The sequence below is a fragment of the Urocitellus parryii genome, chromosome 2 (genome assembly GCF_045843805.1).
Source record: "Urocitellus parryii isolate mUroPar1 chromosome 2, mUroPar1.hap1, whole genome shotgun sequence".
Lineage (NCBI taxonomy): Eukaryota > Metazoa > Chordata > Mammalia > Rodentia > Sciuridae > Urocitellus > Urocitellus parryii.
Window position 1 is genome coordinate 95401873 of NC_135532.1, and position 19452 is coordinate 95421324.

General features: G+C 39.7%; 1 protein-coding gene across 1 annotated transcript in view; it reads left to right on the forward strand.

The window, feature by feature from the left end:
* Col6a6 (collagen type VI alpha 6 chain) overlaps positions 1-19452 on the forward strand; it is a 110003-nt gene that overhangs the window by 46109 nt on the left and 44442 nt on the right. The window contains exons 20-25 of the mRNA XM_026384010.2: positions 2810-2845; positions 5162-5224; positions 6887-6949; positions 13765-13827; positions 18233-18295; positions 19013-19063. Coding sequence (XP_026239795.2) covers positions 2810-2845; positions 5162-5224; positions 6887-6949; positions 13765-13827; positions 18233-18295; positions 19013-19063 — 339 coding nt within the window. The remainder of the gene's footprint in view (positions 1-2809; positions 2846-5161; positions 5225-6886; positions 6950-13764; positions 13828-18232; positions 18296-19012; positions 19064-19452) is intronic.

A 19452-nucleotide genomic window follows, 5' to 3' on the forward strand; every position in this document is an offset into this window, starting at 1 on the left:
CTGGTATGAAAGGGCGGGGAAACAGCCCAATGAGCATCACTGCAGAGGAGCCAATTAGCTGGCAGCTGGAAGTTTGCTGGGGCCTCTGTGAACCAATCAGCTGGAAGTTTGCTGGGGCCCCTTCGGCTGTGGCTCTCAACAATAGTTATATCAGGAGACTTGGCTGGACTGGGACCTGAGAGGCAAGGAAGCAGGACCAGAGACAGAAAGCAGCAGTGCAGGGGTGTAGGTGGGGTTGGCTCTTTCTGAACCACACTTTGCTTGCTGAGAATTAGAAGAGATTCTTGTGCCAGGGCTAATGAGAAGCAACTGTAGCTTCAAACCAAAGCATGTCTTCATTCCTGTTCAGTCCAGAGGGCTATTAGTTATGCTTGGCCCTTTCCAGTCTTCTTGGCCCTACTATACAGGCCTCCTGAAGTGCTCTGGTACAGTTCAGCCTCATTGCAAACCAGTAAGAATCTGCCAGTAAGATTCAATGTTGTGATGTTTCACCATCTTGCTTTATTCCCGGTGATTCTCTGTCCCAAATTAGTCCACACCTATCTAGGAAACTGGGTCCTGGAAACACTCAGGAAGCCAGACTGAGGAATTCAGGGGCTAAGTATCCAGTACGGGGACCTCTTCCTCTCAGGTTCTTTCTTGATGTGCTCACTCACTTTGGCTTCAAATATAAATCCATTTTTGTGGATGTTACCAGAACTCTACCCGCCCTTGGGCAAACCACTGGGACGTATTGAGATTTCATCTTTCATTTACAAAACATTTGCAAAATCGTGTTTTAACCTATTTCACTGTTTGTTTTCCTGTCTCTCCTATCTGCCAAAGTATCTCTCCCATGACTTTCAACTGGAGCTTAAACCCCGAATAGCCATTAACAAAAGCGAGAGGCGATGACTTCTCATTGTGTTCCCATTACTTGTGCGACTGGTGGATTAAAGTCTGTCTCCTCGGTTAGATTTAAAAACTCCTCACTAGGGACAGGAGTCAGAGCCTGCTCACCATGACCTAGCAGGGGCTTGGGAGGAGCAGCGACTCAATAAACATATGTTGCTATGACTCATTTTACTCAAGCCCTTTCAAAAGCTGAGCTTAAAGACACAAGAGAACAAATGTTTGTAGGTGATGTTTCAAACATGGTGACCATGAACCCAGAGAAATACTTTTGAATGTGGACATCTGCTCTGTATTCCTTAAGGTATATCAGAAACTCTTTATTTTGCTGGAATACAAGGTTTTATTTCAGTTCCTCCTACTGCAACTGGATGCATCCACCTAAAGCCTGGGTCTGACCAGAGACACTTCCTGCTCCATGAACCCAGTGGCTTCTGACACACATTGTACCAACCTTTTACCCATCCTGCTACTTCCCTCTCTTTTCACACCTTGGACCCCAGTGGCCTTATTGTCTCCACCAAATACTTCATCACCTAGGCCATACCCTGCTCTGGAAAGACTTCTTACATCCCTAGGATGTGAGACTTCTACCTGTCCTTTTAAACCCATATCAAAAACCTCCTCCTCCGGAAAATTCTCCTGATTTGACAAACTGAATACAATTATTTCTTTGAAACTCATACTTACAACTTACCACTGTTTATGACATTTTCCATAATTATCTTATAATATTTATCTACCTACAAAACCTAAACAATGGGAGTCTCTTGAGGTCAAAGATTTGTGCATGTGTGTATGGTAGTTATGCTCCTCTGGTACCCATTTCATGTAATTTAAAGAATAGCAGATATTTTGTCTGAATGGAAGTATCTACTGGTAGATTTTTTAGTTGATATTTTTTTTCTGAATGAAACTGAAATGAATTGAATTGGAACAGACAAAACCCTTGTGCTGAAGTAGTAGAATCAGCTTGTTGTCCTCCCTCTGACAGAATTTAAACTTTGTCTCAGGATGACTCACCAATACTTAAAAGAAATGCAACTCACAGCCTTGTATCTTAAATAACAATAGGCTTTAAAATATGATTAGCAGAATTTAAAGCCTGCAGTACTGGCCTGTCCAAGAACATTTCAAATTTCCATCAAGACAATGTCATCTGATGTTTACTGAATTTTGTAAACCCTGGATGTGAGTTTTGCTAGACCCTTAGTGAGTTAGACAAAAAAAAACAAAAAATGTTATGTCTCTTGACTTGCTGATTGATGAGAAACTAATATGGAATATACCCATACTCCTAACCCTACATAGAGTAAGAAATCCACTTGATTATAAAGCACCATTCTTTTGGTTGGATATTTTATTAATAAACTGAAGTAAGTAACTATTGAATTCTTGGGATATTACTTGGCTTTTAAAAAATAAAACAGTTTGAAAAAAATAAAACAGTTTGGCTATCTTTAATTTCTGAACTTAAATCTATTACAAAGTTCCTGAAGCCAATTCTCCCAGTTTTTCCTCTGGCCTCCTGCCTTTGGCTAATCCACTCCTGGTTTCTGGTTTACTTGGACAAGCTTGGGGAAAAACAAAAAGAAATAAAATTTAAATCCATCAATTATACAGCTGGTGAACAGCTCGAATAAAAATTTTAGTGGAGGACAAACTATTGACCACAGCCTGTTCTCATAAGTATCTGTAGATATCAGTTGTCTATGATTTCAATTACCTAGTGCCCTAGGATACAAATTCAGAGTTGGCAACATGTTGCTTTCATGGTACAGTAATAATTGAATGTTTTAAGCACTGTGTGGGAACTATTATTTATGTCAGTGCCTCAAAGTTTCCATTACTAATTTAAATCATATATAAATAGCATATTTACTAAATTAAAAATATCCATTTTCCCCTCTTGTTTTAGGCATCTCATGGCCGAAGAGGACATACAGGCCCACAGGTCAGTGATTCTTTTTCTTAACTCCAAATTATCAATATTTTATGTCCAGTCAAGGACCCAGATAAAGGCTCTGTAGTCTCTTTCCAGCCAAAATGTCTTTTGCTTTCTGATAACATTGATTATGCAATAAAATGTTGGAAAACTTTTAGGCTACAATTTCAAGAATTCAAATTTCAAAATAAAATGAAAAGTTGAGCACTTTAGTTAAAAAAAATAAAAATTAATGATCAAAGACAGTATTTAGCCCAATTATTGTTAAGTTCAGAACTTTATTTGGATTTCAAGGAATCTCCATACTGCTTTCCAAATTGGCCACACCAATTTGCAGTCCTATCAGCAATGTACAAGTGTACCCTTTTCCCCACATCCTCGCCAGCACTTGTTGTTATTTGACTTCATAATGGCTGCCAATCTTACTGGAGTGAGATGGTATCTTAGGGTGGTTTTGATTTGCAATTCTCTGACTTCTAGAGATGATGAGCATTTTTTCATGTACTTGTTGATTGTTTGTATGTCCTCCTCTGAGAAGTGTCTGTTCAGGTCCTTGGCCCATTTATTGATTGGGTTATTTGTTTTCTTATTGTTTAATTTTTTGAGTTCTTTGTATACTCTGGATATTAGGGCTCTATCTGAAGTGTGAGGAGTAAAAATTTGTTCCCAGGATGTAGGCTCCCTGTTTACCTCTCTTATTGTTTCTCTTGCTGAGTAAAAAACTTTTTAGTTTGAGTGAGTCCCATTTGTTGATTCTTGTTTTTAACTCTTGTGCTATGGGTGTCCTATTAAGGAATTTGGAGCCCGATCCCACAGTATGTAGATTGGAGCCAACTTTTTTTTCAGATAACTCAGTAAACAACCTTTCTTTTAGAGTTTTGTTCAATTAACTCTCAACCCTTACTTGCAATTTGTAGAAACCCCATATAAATCAATAAAATACAATGAAATTTTAATACAAAGTGCATATTCTGAATATTTTGTTCAAAAAAATAGATCAAAAACCATATGATATCCCCTTTGCACGTATTGGTGATACATTATACATGCTTTATGAGCCTATGATATTTCTCACTAGAGAAAAGAAGATTTTACTCATGAAATGAATAACTAAATTAAATTGTAGCAGATTTCTTTTCAGAAAACAGTAGTAGTAGTACATGCAGGTATAGAGGAAAAATAACTGTTAACCTAGAATTTTATACCTATAAACTATGAGTGAAATGTAAAATAGACACTTTTAGACCAACAAGGAGAGTTTACACGCATACACACACATACATACACACTCACACACAATTTGTTTTAGTCTGTTCCTGATGCTATAACAAAATGCCTTAAAATGGGTAATTTATAAACAACATAATTTTATTTCTTAAAGTTCTAGAGGCTAGGAAGTTCAAGATCAAGGCACCAGCAGATTCAATGTCTGGGGAAGGTTTGTTATTTCCTCTGCTTTTTGCCATACCCTTACATGGTGGAAGGAGCTCACTATTTCCTTGAGTCTCTTTTATAAAGTCTTTAATTCCATTCATAAGATTGGACTTCTTATGATGTAATTACCTCCCCAAAGCCCTGCTTCTTAGTACAGTCAGTCATATGAAGGATTAAGTTTCAAGTGAATTGAGGGGTTGATCACACACACATTTAGACCACAGCAAACTTCAAAGTTAGACTTCCACAAAAAGAAGAGTAAATCCAACAAAATGGCATGAGATAAATGAAATGAGATGGAGAAAGTGTTAAAAAATCCTTCTTTCTGATTTCAAGAAAAAGGTAGCAGTGACGGACATTTAATCACATCCAATTCTATAAGAACCAAGATATAAACCAAGGCTATCCTAATAGTTACCTAGAGGAAGCTTTTCATAATCCTTTTTTCCTTTTTGGGGTGGGAATTTTTATCTGTGACAGAGTCCAGAACAATGTGAAGAGAATGCTTAATGTTTTATCTCTAGATATTTTGTCTATTTGACTATAAATATGATATAGTAAGATACTTGGAGATGTTTAAAGAAAATATGAAGCAAATTCTTCGTTATTTTCAAGCCACATGCCCAAGAAAGATATAGCATAATACAAATTTTATTGAGGAGCAGAGGTGTATGTGTGAATGTGCACATACATTTAAAGACTGGAAGTAAATACACCATATTTCTGCTTGGTAAGTATTTGGATTTTTATTTTCTTCTTTGTATTTGTCCTTATTTTGTATATTTTTGTAAAGATCTTCATTGCCATTATAGCCACAAAATATTAACAGTCTTGCACTTAAATAAAATTATTAGGAAACAGCATTAATAGGTTGATTATTTCTCGCCACAGGGAAAAACAGGCATTTCAGGCCCAGATGGACTTGAAGGCTCCTGGGGACTTAAGGGCCCTCAGGTATGTGTCAAGACCAGTCAGAGTGTGAGACCATATAGCAGAATCTGGGTATGGTAGAATTTGAAGTCTTGATAGAAACCCTCAAACCACCTTGCAGAATTACAGATGTTTGAAGCATTTTCAAGGTAATGAAGTAAGGAAACAATACCATCTTGACTTGTAAAACTTGTAAAACATTCTAAGTTTTGTCCCAGTTAAGAGGTGGAAAGAGTATGAACATATTGGGCAGCAGTCCCAGAAGGTTTGGTTTCTGGGTCCTTAGGATAATCCAGGGAGACCTTGAGCCAAGGAAAATATTGAGCCTCAACTCTGGGAATTGTGATCAACTTAGCACAGTAATGGCTCAGTGTTACATATCTGGATGTCCGTGATGTAGAAAGATTGGCTGCGCTCTAGGAAAGAATTGCTCCAGATACAGCTGGAATCTTCTGCGTGGTGATCTATAGTGTGGCACTCAGCCTGTCCTCTCCAGCTCACTTCTCCAGGGAGCTGCACATTTTCCTTTGCAAGGAATAAACCACAGTTGGCTCTTTACACGGATCACATGAGAAGAGAGGGCAAAATGTAGCCTATAGTAAGGATGAGACAGAAAAGGAATAAATGCTGATATTAAAGAAAGAAGCCATACCACACACACACAAAAAAGATACAACTTTCTTTCCTTTTCAAACTAGTTTTGAAAGTAAGAGAAATAAGTGTATTATTTGGCACATGCAGGACAATATGGTTCAGATAGTTTTCAACGTTTTTATGACACACAGTTAGAAAATAAAAGCATTCTATGTTGGCAGCTTGGTGTGTAGAAGTTCAGCAAAATATCCTTAAACATCAGAAGAGAAACTCACTAAGATTTCCAAGCAGTAAACAGTCTTCCCCTTGGACCTCTATCTCTTTCTAGCTTGATTGCTTTTCTTTGTTGTTACTTACCAGCTGAGGAAAGCTCGATTTTCTTACTTTCAAGTGAGAAATCTTTGCCACTGGGAATGTGGGGAAGCATTTCAATAGATTCACTGCCTTTATTTCATGCTAAGCAAAATAACACTACAGCATCCCTCCTTCCATTTTATAGAACATTACCTCTTTCACCATGTAATTTAAAAGGTGAAGCAAAAACCCGAATACAGCATGAAGGTTTCTTCTCTCTGCATAATATAAGGAATCCACAGTTAGTAGACAATACAGTATTCCAAAAGTAGACATATCTAAATTCCATCTTACCATTACTTTTATCTTCTTTATGACCCGTCTTTAGTGTGGTTATTGAAATAGAAAATCTACTGAAATATTTTGGTTCCAGATTTGCCCAATTAGGGATTTCTTTTTTTTTAACCTAAGAAAGGTATGGGTTCATAGTACAAACATTTTGAGGACAACTAGACAGCAGAACTGAAAAGCTCAACTGTTCAATATTTCTTCCAGGACCCATTTCTCTTTTTCTGCAGATGCCCAAGCACCTAAATTTCAGATTAGACTCTAGTGTCTCCACACAGATGAGGGGGGAGCTTTCGAGATTTAGATGGACCAATGACATCCCTGGAATTCTCTTTCCAATTTCTGTCCGTGTTGCTGACTCAGCATTTCCACTTTTTTAAAAAAAATTCAAGTAAATATTCAAGTGTTCTCTTTTAGGGAGAAAATAATACGGAAATTCTGTGTGTTTAGGGCCCAAGAGGAGAGGCTGGTGCAAAAGGAGAAAAAGGAGGCCTGGGAATGAAAGGCCCTCAGGTATGTAATTGAGAGAGAAATCGATCGCCTCTGTTTTTGATCTTGGCTTTACTGTGGATGTTTTTGTGTGTTCCCTTGTCCCCCCAAAGGTGGAATTATTTGTGGCCTGTGAATTAACATCATGTCTTAGTTTGTCTTCAGTGCCACGTATGGTGGCTACATCACATTCTGGTTCTCATCTGGCAGAGGGAGCTGTCATTCTGTCAGGCACAGAGGTGGGAGATCATGTCTAGCTCTCTTTTCCTCCATTGCTCAGCTGAGGTCAAGGATCCCTCCTCTGTGTAAATCAGGTGACATCAGTCCCCTGACCTCAAGTCTCTTAGGACATCCTAGCACACTCAGGATACAGCCCATTATCATGACTCTCAACTGAAGAAGAGCATCATCGTAGGAGAAGCTTCTGGGGAAACTATAAAACATGCCACCCCCTGGGACCCTCCCCAAATCATGTAAATCAGAATCTCTGGAAGTCTGGCAATGCTATCAATCATTCTAAATTCTCCCCAGGTGACTCTATTATACACGCAGGGCTGGGAATGACGGCTCAACATCAACCCTTCTCTGATTTCAAAGTGCATGAGAATCCTCTGGAGAACTTGTTAAAATACAGATTCCAACCCGGTAGTTCTTGGTCAGGGCCTGAGATTCTGCACTTCTAATGAGCTCCCAGGTGCTGCTGCTGCTGCCGGTGGTCTCCTGTCCACACTTTGAAGAACAGGCCCTTGCCTGTTCTCATAGTCTGTGATTTGTTAAGCTGTTTGTCTATCTTCTTTTCTAAGATTTTTAACCTCCATAAGGTCTAGTGTTTTATTTACACTGTCTCCCCAGAGCCCAGAACAGTAGTACTTGGCACATAGAAAAGAATAGCACATATTCATATAGTGAATCAGGCAGTAAATGAATGAAAGAGAGACACATAGGACTTGCACTCTCCATTAACACTAGGATGAAGGGAATTCATTACTTTTCACCCTATTGGTTAAATGGAGGCAATGGCCCAACACTTAAGTGGCTGTGCTTATCATCAGAATATTTAATAAGCTATTTGCATAAACTTGTATCACATGACATGATGTGTTAAAGCATATTAATAACTAACTGCTCATGAAGATGTTTGTTCCCAGTTTCAGTGACAGTACTCCTTTGAAAAGCATGAATACTTTATAATTTTACAGTAGTACTAAATTGATGAAAATAACTATTTCTCATTCACATCCTCAAATTGTTAAACACTTGTTAGCACTACAAATTGAAATTTTTAAAAGAAACAGTAGCAAGTATTATACCAAGGAAAACATTTATCAGGTGATTATCTCATTAGTTTATATAAAATATTGAAACATAGGTGGATCAAAATCCAAAGGTCTTGCTTTTTAAATTTTTGTTCTAGAATCCAGTATGGCATTCAACTGGCTGTTATGCTAATAACTTTTCCATTTTTTCCTATAGTATATCTCTGTGAGTGAGACCCTTTAATCTTTCTTTGGCAATATTGGTCATAGTCATAAATCACTCAACCCCTTGGCATTTCCAGAATTAGTCAAGAGGTACCACTCTTCATTTATCTGGCTGGAGAATGCAATTTTCCTTCTTGGTTTAATTTTCATGAAATACCCTGTCAACACAGTGAAAATGCTGTTTCAAAGATGTGTGTATTTTCCTGTTCCATACATGGTGAATTGTTTCCAGTGGAAAACCACAGAGATGAACACCATCAGAGGTACAAGAGAATATTCTTTATCAGCTCTGTAAACCCATGGACACAGGTTTCATATAGGTGTATAGCACACAAGGACCAGCCACCAATTGGAATAGGATGAGCACTTTCTAACAGTAGGCTTGAAGGATTACATCAGGATGTACATTTAGAAAAGGAATGTGATTACTGTTGGTGTTCTGAAGGCTCATAAACTTACATGGTATTAGGTTGCTTTGCATAAATCAAACGTGCCAATCCAATCTGTGACTATGGTATAAAAAATACAATTCACAATGAAAAGGAAGAAAGTGTTTTGAAAGGAATGGCATATTGTTTTGTAGCTCCCAACACTTAGAAAAAGAAGGAAAAACTAGATATAAAACACCAATTTCAGTTGGAGCTATACTAATTCTTTAAACATTTATGTTATCTCAATTAAATAATCACCGGTGGCATGTGCAATATCAAGAAAGGATGGAATTCTTCAATGCAAATTGGAGCACAAAGTAGAATTTCTGTTGTTGTCTTTACAAAGCAGAGTGCAGTGGTCAAAAGCACAAGTCTGGAGCTGGACTGCCTGGCCTTGAGTTCATGATTTGTACCTTACTAGTTGTGTGATTTGGGCAAATTCATTTAACACCTCGGTGCCTCATTTTTCTCCACTGTAAAATAAGAATACTACTAGTAGCTCCCTCATTAGAGGTTGTGAAAATTAAATGGTCTAATGTATGCAGGTGCTTAAAACATTACCTACAGTAGTAAGAACTACATAAATGTTTGTTATTACTACTATATTGTGTCAACATCACCTAACTTAACAGAGGCATTTTATGCCCAAAGAATGTGGGTTACTGTTCTGAGGAAAACCAGATTAGTAACATAACAATATTAACTTATATCACAATCCTCAGATTTCGACATTCTGCATAATCCAAGTTGGACAGTCCATCAACCATTGCCTTCACTAATTTGACAAATTACTGTAAGTGCTTTCTGTGTATCAAGCCCTATACCAGGATATGAGAAGGAATCCAACATAGAATCCAGCTTCAAGTATACCTAGCCTCACAAAAGAGATTCATGCAAACAAATAACTGAGGTGCATTGTACTGAATTGTTAAAATAGAATTATACCCAAGGTAGAATGGTGGGAGAAAGGATGGACTTCAAAGGGGAGATTTTTTAGAATGAGGAGTTATTTTCCAGGTCAGCAATGAAGAGGTAGGCACGTAGTAAACCAAGTTAAATAAAGCAATCCATCAAGGTGAGTTTGGGAACCATAAATAGTATGGTATTGTTGGAGCACTGGAACATGGGGTGCATGGGAGAGCACTTGAAGGTAAGATTAGGACTGTCCCACAGACTAGCGTGGTCAAGACTGGCATCTTCTCAAGTGTCTTGGCATTTGTCCTTGCATTAGTCCATCACTTGCTGGCCTCTTCATTTTTGTTTTCTCAGACAAAACTCCTATCCAACTCTTATAGAAACTGAGCATTTAATTTCCTTGTTTCATCTCAGCTTGATATTTGTTGGTTATGAGTTTTTGCAAGATTTTACCCTCATGCGAACAAAAGGCAAGGAGTGGTCAGCATTTCTCTTAAGTGTGAGGAGAACCTGCACCTCTTGCCCTGCCCTGCCTTATCCCAACCAAAGTTGAGATGTCCTTGGCAATGAATGTCCCAACCATCGATCCCAAACTCCTAGTGCCATATCTTCTAATAAGATGCTAAGGATATATATTTTTTAAAACACTTGAACTCTGAACAGTTCCTCTCTATCCTCACTTAACACTAAAGCATTTGTGGCTGCCAAGGGCAATGAAATAGATTCAACACAAGCAAAACACTTCCAGCCTGAGTGCCCATGTTGGAGGTTTGATTTAGCCTCAGCCGCCTGCCTCAAGTTTGGAGACTCACATTTTTAGACCTCCAATCTAAGCTGGTGCATGGATGTAAGACCTTGGGAAGTCTGTCTCACACATGGACCTCAAAATAGCAGAGTGGCTGGTACTTTAGTTTTTAGAGTCAGAATGAGGTTCAATTCCCATTTCATCCTCATATTCACTAAGTGATTTGGGGGTAAATGCCTTGAGAATCTGTTTTTGATTTTAATTTCTCACTACATTGTTGTGGAAATTAAAGATTTTATCTCCCACTTAGCACAGTGCCCTGAGCAGAATAAAAAGCTCCATAAAAGGCAGCCATTACAGCAAAGCCAATGAACCTTTAACCTCTAACTAACACCATTGCCCTCAGCTGCTCTTTATATTCCATAGCTGTTCTTGATGTTAAATCGAGGGGACTCTTTGGCTCTGATACCCAGGAAATTTTCTCCTTTCCTTTAGAAACTACTAACATGATCTTTTATCTAACACTAGTATTTGAGTAGGTAATTTATCTGGATAACCATTCTTTGAAACCTGAGCCCTATTTGATCAGTCACAAGTCTCCGTTTGGTACTTTGTAGGATCCTGCATAGGAAACAGAATCAGGTATTTTCTGATTTGCTGATGACAAGGTCTTATATGTATTCATCCATCCATCCATCCATCCATCCATCCATCCATCCATCCATCCAAGGCATCTTTTATTTTGGAGGTTCTTAAATCATGTTAACTTCTCATTCTACTTGTATGTGCTTTGAGTGACTACACATGAAATAATATTCCAGAAATCTTCTCCACCTCTGAGTTCTTTATGGAAAGAGAGCTGGTAGGTAAAACTTCCAACTGGTACCATGTTGTCAAGGATAATTAGAATCTCTCTGCTTTTTCTCTCTGTATTACATGAATTTACATGGGAAAACAACCAACTAAGCACATTATTCCTTCCCTCCTGAGGATCATTCCTAAAAAGACAGATGGGTGGATGGATGGACGGATTGGTGGGTCCTAAGTACTGTCTGGTGTTCCAGAGAAATGAAGTCAATAGGATTTGCCTCTTCCTTTAGGAAGTGTGCAATCAAGTCTCTAGTAAATCAGAAAGAGAAATAAATCAGTAGTTACATACAGAGTAGAGTAATCAGTGAGATGAGAATGAGACCTAACCCAGCAAGCCAGGAGGTTCCGCTGTTCTTCCTGGAACAATGGATGCTGCTAATAGTAAGACTTTTGGAAGATGGGGATGAAACTACTCTCCGTTGTCTGACTCGTAGTTGAGCGATTTGGAGAAGTGAGCTATGAGGAAGGATCCAGGGTGATTTTAGAGTTTCTGGCTTGAGTTTCAGCAGGAGTAAAGGGTGACAGCATGCCTTGATGAAAAGAATATGAGACTAGGAGCATAATTTAAGGTAAATATGATTATTTTTATAATTGCTCCCTGTGGGATATCCAATAGTCATTTAAATAAATGAATCTGGTGTTCAGTTGAGTGGTTTGGACTAAAGGTACATTATTTAGGGGTCATTATGTAGCAGTGGTATGTGGGGGGTTACAATGAGGGAAATAGGGGAAAGGATGGAGATTTGAGAGGCAAAGAATAGGAGCGTTTGAAGGTTAGTGAGAGGACACTAGAGAGGGCCCAGGAAGATCTTGGTAACTTGATGTTACAAAAGTTAATGGAAAAGTTTCAAAGAACACATGATCAATCTCAAATAAGATAAGGGCAGAAAAATATTGATGTGGTTGAACATGAATGTCCTGGGACAGCTCTGTGCCATGGTGGAAGAGAAAGTTCAAAGGAAATGAATCGAAAGCTTTCTATAGAGGGTAAAGAAATTGAGACTTTCCTTTTAAAATAAAGGAGGAAAAGAGATGGGGGATTATGGAAAAATTATCTGCCTTAGCAATCAATTTACTCTTCAACGATCCCTCTTACTAGGAAAATGCTTTTATGACCCACTCACTACATTTTTATTTTTTTAAAGAATGAAAAGGTTAATGTGGCAATTTTTTTTGTTCCAAACAAAATTAATTTGTTAAGCATTGTGCTTATTACACAGAGATTAGCTTATTTACTTTTAAATTATGTCAACCATGATCAAAAATATTGTGAATATATTTTAGTTCACAGATGTTGGGATTACCTAGAAGTACCTGTAAACAGCTTTGCAAAAAGATATTTCTCTTGACATATGTTTGGATATCCCAAAGGAAAAACCTGATCCCAAGTGCTAATAACAGAGGAAGGCAAGTTGTGCTGTCTTTGAATTGGGATTTAAAAATGTTCAGCCCTAAAGCTGTTCCAATAAAAAATGCTTTCTAGAATGTTGGAAGAATTTACTTCTATTATGTCTAATAGATTTTCCATTTAGATGCATATTATGTCTATCCATCTGTTCAAGTTGTGTTATTATGTTTTCAGAAAGTTTTAAAGCTTTTTTTAAAAAAAAATATAGGTCTTGTATCTTTCTTGTTAAATTGAACTTATGTACTTTGTAACTTTTCCCCCTTTTGTAAATAGGAATTCACTTACACTTACTTTTCTCTTCTCTAATCTTTTCTGAAACTATTTCAGAATATTTATCCTGTGTTACCTGAGCATATTTTGTTAAAATGTGAATTGATTTTTGGTGGGTTTTTTTTAGGGAGGGGGGTCAGTCTTGTTTATTTTGGGACTTCTGTTTTGTTTTGTATTTTGTTTTGCCGTGCTGAGGGTTGAAATCAGGGCCTTGATCATGCTAGGCAAAGTGTTCTACCACTGGTCCCATGCAAATTGTGTTTAGTAAAAATTTTCTTGAGCTTTTTCTGATGAATATTATTTGGAAATAAAGAAGCCAAGCCTGCATTCAAAAAAAGTAAAAAGACTGATCCTTTGCTTTGGTAGAATGTGTTTCTTTTAAGGTAAATGTCGCTTGGAATACCTTCTTTAAATGTTAGCCATTTCAGCAACATCTGCTCGGAGAGCAAAATTGTGAGAACCTGAAATCTCTTTGGAAGAGAAGACTCACGAGGAAGCACAATCATTTAGGCAACATCTGGCATGACTTACTTTATTAATTTTCTTTTATTTACTAGACTTTATTTGACAGCTGCAATACTTTTTTTCCAGAGCAAGAATCTGTACAGCCATAACTCTTCTCGCATCTGTAGTTCATTTTCCTCTTAGAAGAGACACAAAAGTTTTAAGGGGAAGTTGCTCTATGTTTTGCTATATTTGCAAACCTTGTTTTGTTTCAGGGGCCTCCAGGACCCGAAGGAGAAGCCGGCAACCGAGGACGTTTGGGAAGCCAAGGAAATAAAGTAGGTCACATTCTTTATACCCCCCCCCCCCAAAGTTGGGGTTTTTCTCCTCAAGAGAGCTGTGTCTGGTTGTACTCGCCAGAGCCCTTTCAACACAAAGGAAAACACATCCCATTGCCCCTAAACCCTGGCTTGATTCTTAGAGAGCCAGTGACCTCTAAGGACATGGGTGTGGACCAGGATGAGGTCAGGGATTCCAGCTCAGCATAATCTCACGAGGAGCTACACCCAGTAGGAGGAGCTGAGGGATCTCGGGGAGGAGGGGGACTATTCTGGCTTGGCCTTCCTTTCTCTCTCCCACCCTCCCTGCATCTTCACCTCCCTCCCTCTTCTCCTCCTTCTTTCTCTTGCTTGCTTTCTTCTTTCCTTTCTTCCCTCCATTCATACAAACGTCTGCTGAGCACCTTTTAAGACCAAGGCCCTGGACAGAGCCTTCCCTTTGTCTGAGCTGGAGAGTCAGCTACAGGAGATCAGGAATCTTCATTCGTTCCCTGATGCATTCCTGGTGCTTAGAACAGTACCTGATAAATATTAGTGCTTAGTGAATACTCGATGGATGAATGAATGAATTTCTAGGTGGTATAATAAATATGATGTGAAAGCCACAAAACTCAGAAAAATTTCAAGACAATAATCTAGGGCATAAAATAGAGAGGGATAAGGGAGTGACATGGAGGTTTAAACAGCATTGATAGAAATATTTCTCAGTTGGAATATACCTAAGAAGATATAGGCTGTGGGTGGGCTTAGAAGATAAGACCTTTGGCAGACAGAGAGGCAGGATGGGTGATTTGGGATTATTCAGGGAATGACAAATGCCACCCTCTGGCAGGCACATCAAGAACAATGTGTCTATGTGACTGACTTTCTTCAGTAGCCAGTACAGTGCTAGCTGTCTACAGGTTGTGAATGGAGTGTCTGAACCCAGCCAGACTTGGAAGATGTTAAACGGGCAACCCAGTGAAGGGTTTTGAAGGTAGAGAGCTTGGAAGCCAGGAGATCAGGCAGTACACTCTCACAGCCTCCAGGCCAAGCAGAGATTGGACGACTTCACAGGATGAGGATTCCTGAGTGACGGCTCCATAGGACTCTTCCAACAGGGAACTATGACCGGCAGAAGGGGCTAGGTGATTTGGAGCTTCCAGCATCAGTGGAGACACCATCGTAGATGCAGGAAAGTCACAAAGAGGAGCGGGTTTCCAAAGGAAGAAAATCTTTTGCTATGGGAGGTAGGTCTGGTTGGAGATACAAAATCATTGGGTTTTTTTTAAAAAAAATTTCCTCAGTGATGCCTATTTGTAAGAAGTGTATAAGAAGCTAGAAGACAATGCTTTATTATGAAAGAAGGAAAAGAAGTAAAAAAGTTCTGTGAAGAAGAATACAAGAAGGGACAGTCACGAGTATTGACAGGTCCAGAAACGTGGAGGGGAGGAGAGAAGCCATCGGATCCGGTGGCTAAGGATGCTCAAAGAAGAGTTCCGAAGTGTAGCAATTGAGAGGAGAAGAAGGAAAGGGACCCAGATTGTAAAAGACTGAACCACATGTTGGTGAGGAGGAACTGAATACAGAGCTGCAAACTACTCTGTAAAGAAATTAAGCCTTTAGGAGGAGGAGGAAGACATTACTCTTCCCCTACTGCCAAGATCTAGGCAAGGTTGGAGCCGGGGTGGGGGGGGGTGTTTTCAATGATAGAAGAGATGTAGCATGTTTATGATCAGAGAAGAGGAAGGAGGAGATGGAGGAAGAAAAAGCAGAGTAGCTGCTCGAGCACAGAAACTTCTTGACAAAGAGAATGAGGTTGAGGACATAAGGAAAAGAGGGTAGCTGTGTCAGACAACTGCTAGCAAGATATGATGGAGGCCAGAAGTCGAGTGACGCAAAGACAGTTGACCGGACTACGTAATAAGATGCATGGACAACAATCGGCTTCAGAGGAAGGGATTTCTGGGGCGTGTGGCTCAGCAATAGTGGTCAGGAGATGAAGATTTGGAACAGACACAGTGTTGCCTTCTGTCCTGGAGAAGGGTGTCAGGGAAGTGGTGTTACTGGTGACAAAAGTTCCCTGTGCAGTGAGGAAGGGTGTGTGTGTGTGTGTGTGTGTGTGTGTGTGTGTGGCAGACATCATGGATGTGCACATGGATGTAAGTCTATTATGTGAAATGAAGCCACTCCTTAGGGTGTGGTAGAAGGGACTAAAAGAGGAGTAGACAGAAATGGAGGGACCCTAGAGCTGGGTATAGGTGAGTATGTGGAGGGAGACAGACACAGCTGGGTAGTTATACCTATGAAGATTATTAATGAATAAACTTTTAAGGAGATGTGCAAGAATTTGGAAGGAAAGGGCCCCACAGCAAACACAAACCCTCTGGGCAGACCCAGGATGGACTGAGCCCTTAGACTCATTATTAATGAGATAAACCCCCAAACGCTTACCCCAAGCTTACTTCAGTAAGTTACGTCCACAGGGAAACCAAAGCAATTAATCCTGCTGGACTCAATGCCTGGCTTACCAGAAACCAAATGTTTGGCCCTGGACAAGCCATATGACTTCCTCTGTTTCTGTAACTTGAAGATGTTCTCAAATTTCAATCTGCTTGGGAATCAGTTGACAAGTTTACTTTAAAATACATATTGTTGGACTCCACTAGTGAGACTAATTCAATGGGGTCCAGGAGTTTCCTTTTACACTTGAACCCTGGGTGACTGTGGGCCAGGTGGCTCCAGAGCACACTCTGAGAATCAGAAGATCTCTGCTTCTCTTTCTATTCTGTTTTATCCTCCAGAGTTTGGGGCTGTGGATAATAATCCATTTGCAATTCTCACACTTAGTAGACTTCCTTTCTGTTCTTAAAAATGACTTAGTCACTCCCAAACACTTCAGTGTAGTCTGCACCTAACACTTTCTTTCAAAGAGTACAACATGGACCCGGGAGAAGGCTGGATAGTAACCTGATGGTGAGGAAGTTCGACCCACACTACGTCAACCCCACATTAACATTGACAAGTTAACATTGACAAGTCACGTTGATAGTGTGTAACCTTGATAGGATATGATGAGATGGTTTCATACCCCTGTGGTCTTCCTCCTCTAAACCCATAATCCCAGTCTCATCATGAGAAAAAATATCAGATCAACTCCAACTAGAGAACATTCTGTAAGATGCCTGACCAATGCTCCTCAAAACTGTGCAGGTCATTAAAAACAAGAGAAGCTTGATAAACTGCCCCAGTCTAGAAGAACCTAGAGACGTGACATATGGTATCCTAGGTAGAATAGAGATGTTTGATGTTCACAACATTTCTGTAAATCTAAAACCATTCCAAACTTAATTTCTAAAATTTTTTTAAAAAGGATCTAACCTTCCTTTTTAAACCCATGTTGATTTTTCCATGTAGCTGGACTTGCCTGAGATAATACTAAGATTGAGGTATAACCCACAGTAGGTGTGAAAGACAACCCCGTTAAAGAAAGACCCCCGTTTCCCTGTCCAAGGAGAATCACACGAAACACTGGCTGCAAAAGCACGAGGGGGTTTATTGGGACACAGGCGCCTGCGGGTGCCCAGTAGAACCTCAGCCGGAGCCTTGGTGAACTGGCACACCGGGCTTGGGGATACAGAGATTTTTATAGGGTTTGGGACAGGTTTCGCGCGCTCGGGAAGCAACAGGTTTCTTATTGGTTTGTTTAAATCTAGCATATAGGCCACCTAGGGGGTATAGGTCTGCATTCCAAAAACCACAGGTCTGCATTCTATTCTTTCTGTTCCTGCTTATCTGTTCCGGTTTATTCATTCATGCCTCAGGATGCGGGTGCTCTGTTCTTCAACCGGTTGTCCGGAAAGCATGCCTGGCGCCTGAACCTGTTTATGGCCTGCCTGATATCTTGGTTTCATATCTTGGCCTTAGGTAACTGGGCTAACTGGGCTAGGGTCTTTCAGGTGCTTTACTAGTCAGAGGTTAGAAACTATTGCCAGCACCCTTGGTTGTCTGATTCACATTCGGAAACCTTAAAACTAGTTCAGTAAATCTACCATCTTTGCAGGAGCCTGATGATTTGCATGGATCATCATGGAAAACCTTTCTATTAACATTTTTCTGAACAGTACAGTGCTTCCTCCTTGGCTCGTGGTAAGACAGTTTCATGGCACGAGCTGCCAAGAGGCAACTTGCACTAAACAATAAATCAGACCTCTGAGAATTCAACTGTCAGTGGAGGAGACCTCGCTGGCCAACAGCAGCCAGCCATTCCTCTTGTGTCGTTTGCATAACACGCAGCCCCGGGCACAAGGGCCTTGGTGTGTGTGATACACATGGATGCAATTGAATGTTGCCTTCGTGCCATCATTTCTGATTTCCATCAGAAAAGCAACCTAATAAAGACATGTTTCACTGTGCTCTTTAACAGGGAGAGCCTGGAGATGCAGGAGAAAAAGGAGCTATTGGCTTTCCTGGTCCTCGAGGCTTGCAGGTCGGTTCTGTGATTTATTCGTACTTTTGATTTGACCCTTGGAATCTATTAGTTCGATAGATGTCTGAATGCTATCTCTGAAGAGTCTATGAAGAGTTTTAGTGATAGTATCTCAGTCTAGCTTTACAGTGTGCTGGAAATTGAGAGCGATATCATCCTCACCTTGGACTAGTTCCTGGGCCAGCTTTTCCAAGAAAATTCCCAAATACCAAAAATCATGGCCAGGATGATCTTGGAGCCAAAGGTTAAAATAGACAAAACTTGCATTTAGTATCCCCTTAATCTTTCTTCCAAACTTTCTTCCCATCAGAATCTCTTTATCAGAAACCCATTCCATCTGCCTCCATTGCTCCCAGCTACTACAAGGGTCAGTAGCCAATATCCAGACATTTTGGAGTTCTTGTTTTTGGCCCAGGAAATGGAAAATGGATTAGACCTGAGATATTAAAACACAAAGGCAACTGCTACCTCCATTAACAGTGTTCCCAACGCTTTGTCTTTTCATCCTCATAACAACACCATGAGTGGGAATTATTACTCCTTCTTTGCAGATGTGTTTAGTGCCACTATCACAAAAATGTCAGTGGCCTGTCCAGAGGGAAGATCTTGCATCCTAGGCTTCTCATCAAACCCGGAACCTGGCTGTCTTGTTCTGTTGTGAATAAGTCTGCCTCTATCTGGAGTTTGAGATGTTAGTAATTAATTGCATTTTTCCAGGGTGATGATGGCAGTCCAGGTTATGGTAGTGTTGGACGTAAAGGAGCAAAGGTAAGACACATATACCCGAAGCTGAATGTTTTCCCTTTACTTTTTATTGCTTGTTTTATTTGTTTGTCATATAAATATATATATATATATATATATATATATATATATTCAGTGAATAAAACAATCTTGTAGTTTGAAACGTATTTTTATAATGTGTTTTCTATTGGCTGATATCCCATGGGGACATGTACAAGAGAAAAGAATGAGAGGGTTTAAGGTACAAAAATTGAAATACAAAAATGAATTCTGTGTGCTTTGCAGGGATGTATGTAGGGCCTGACCTGGGTCAGCTTAAACAGGGCCTCTGGTCTTAGCAGTTCGGGGTTGAAGTTTGCTCAGGGAAGCATTCCACACTCTGTTTTCCTGTTACTATGTTTGCTTTAGCCACT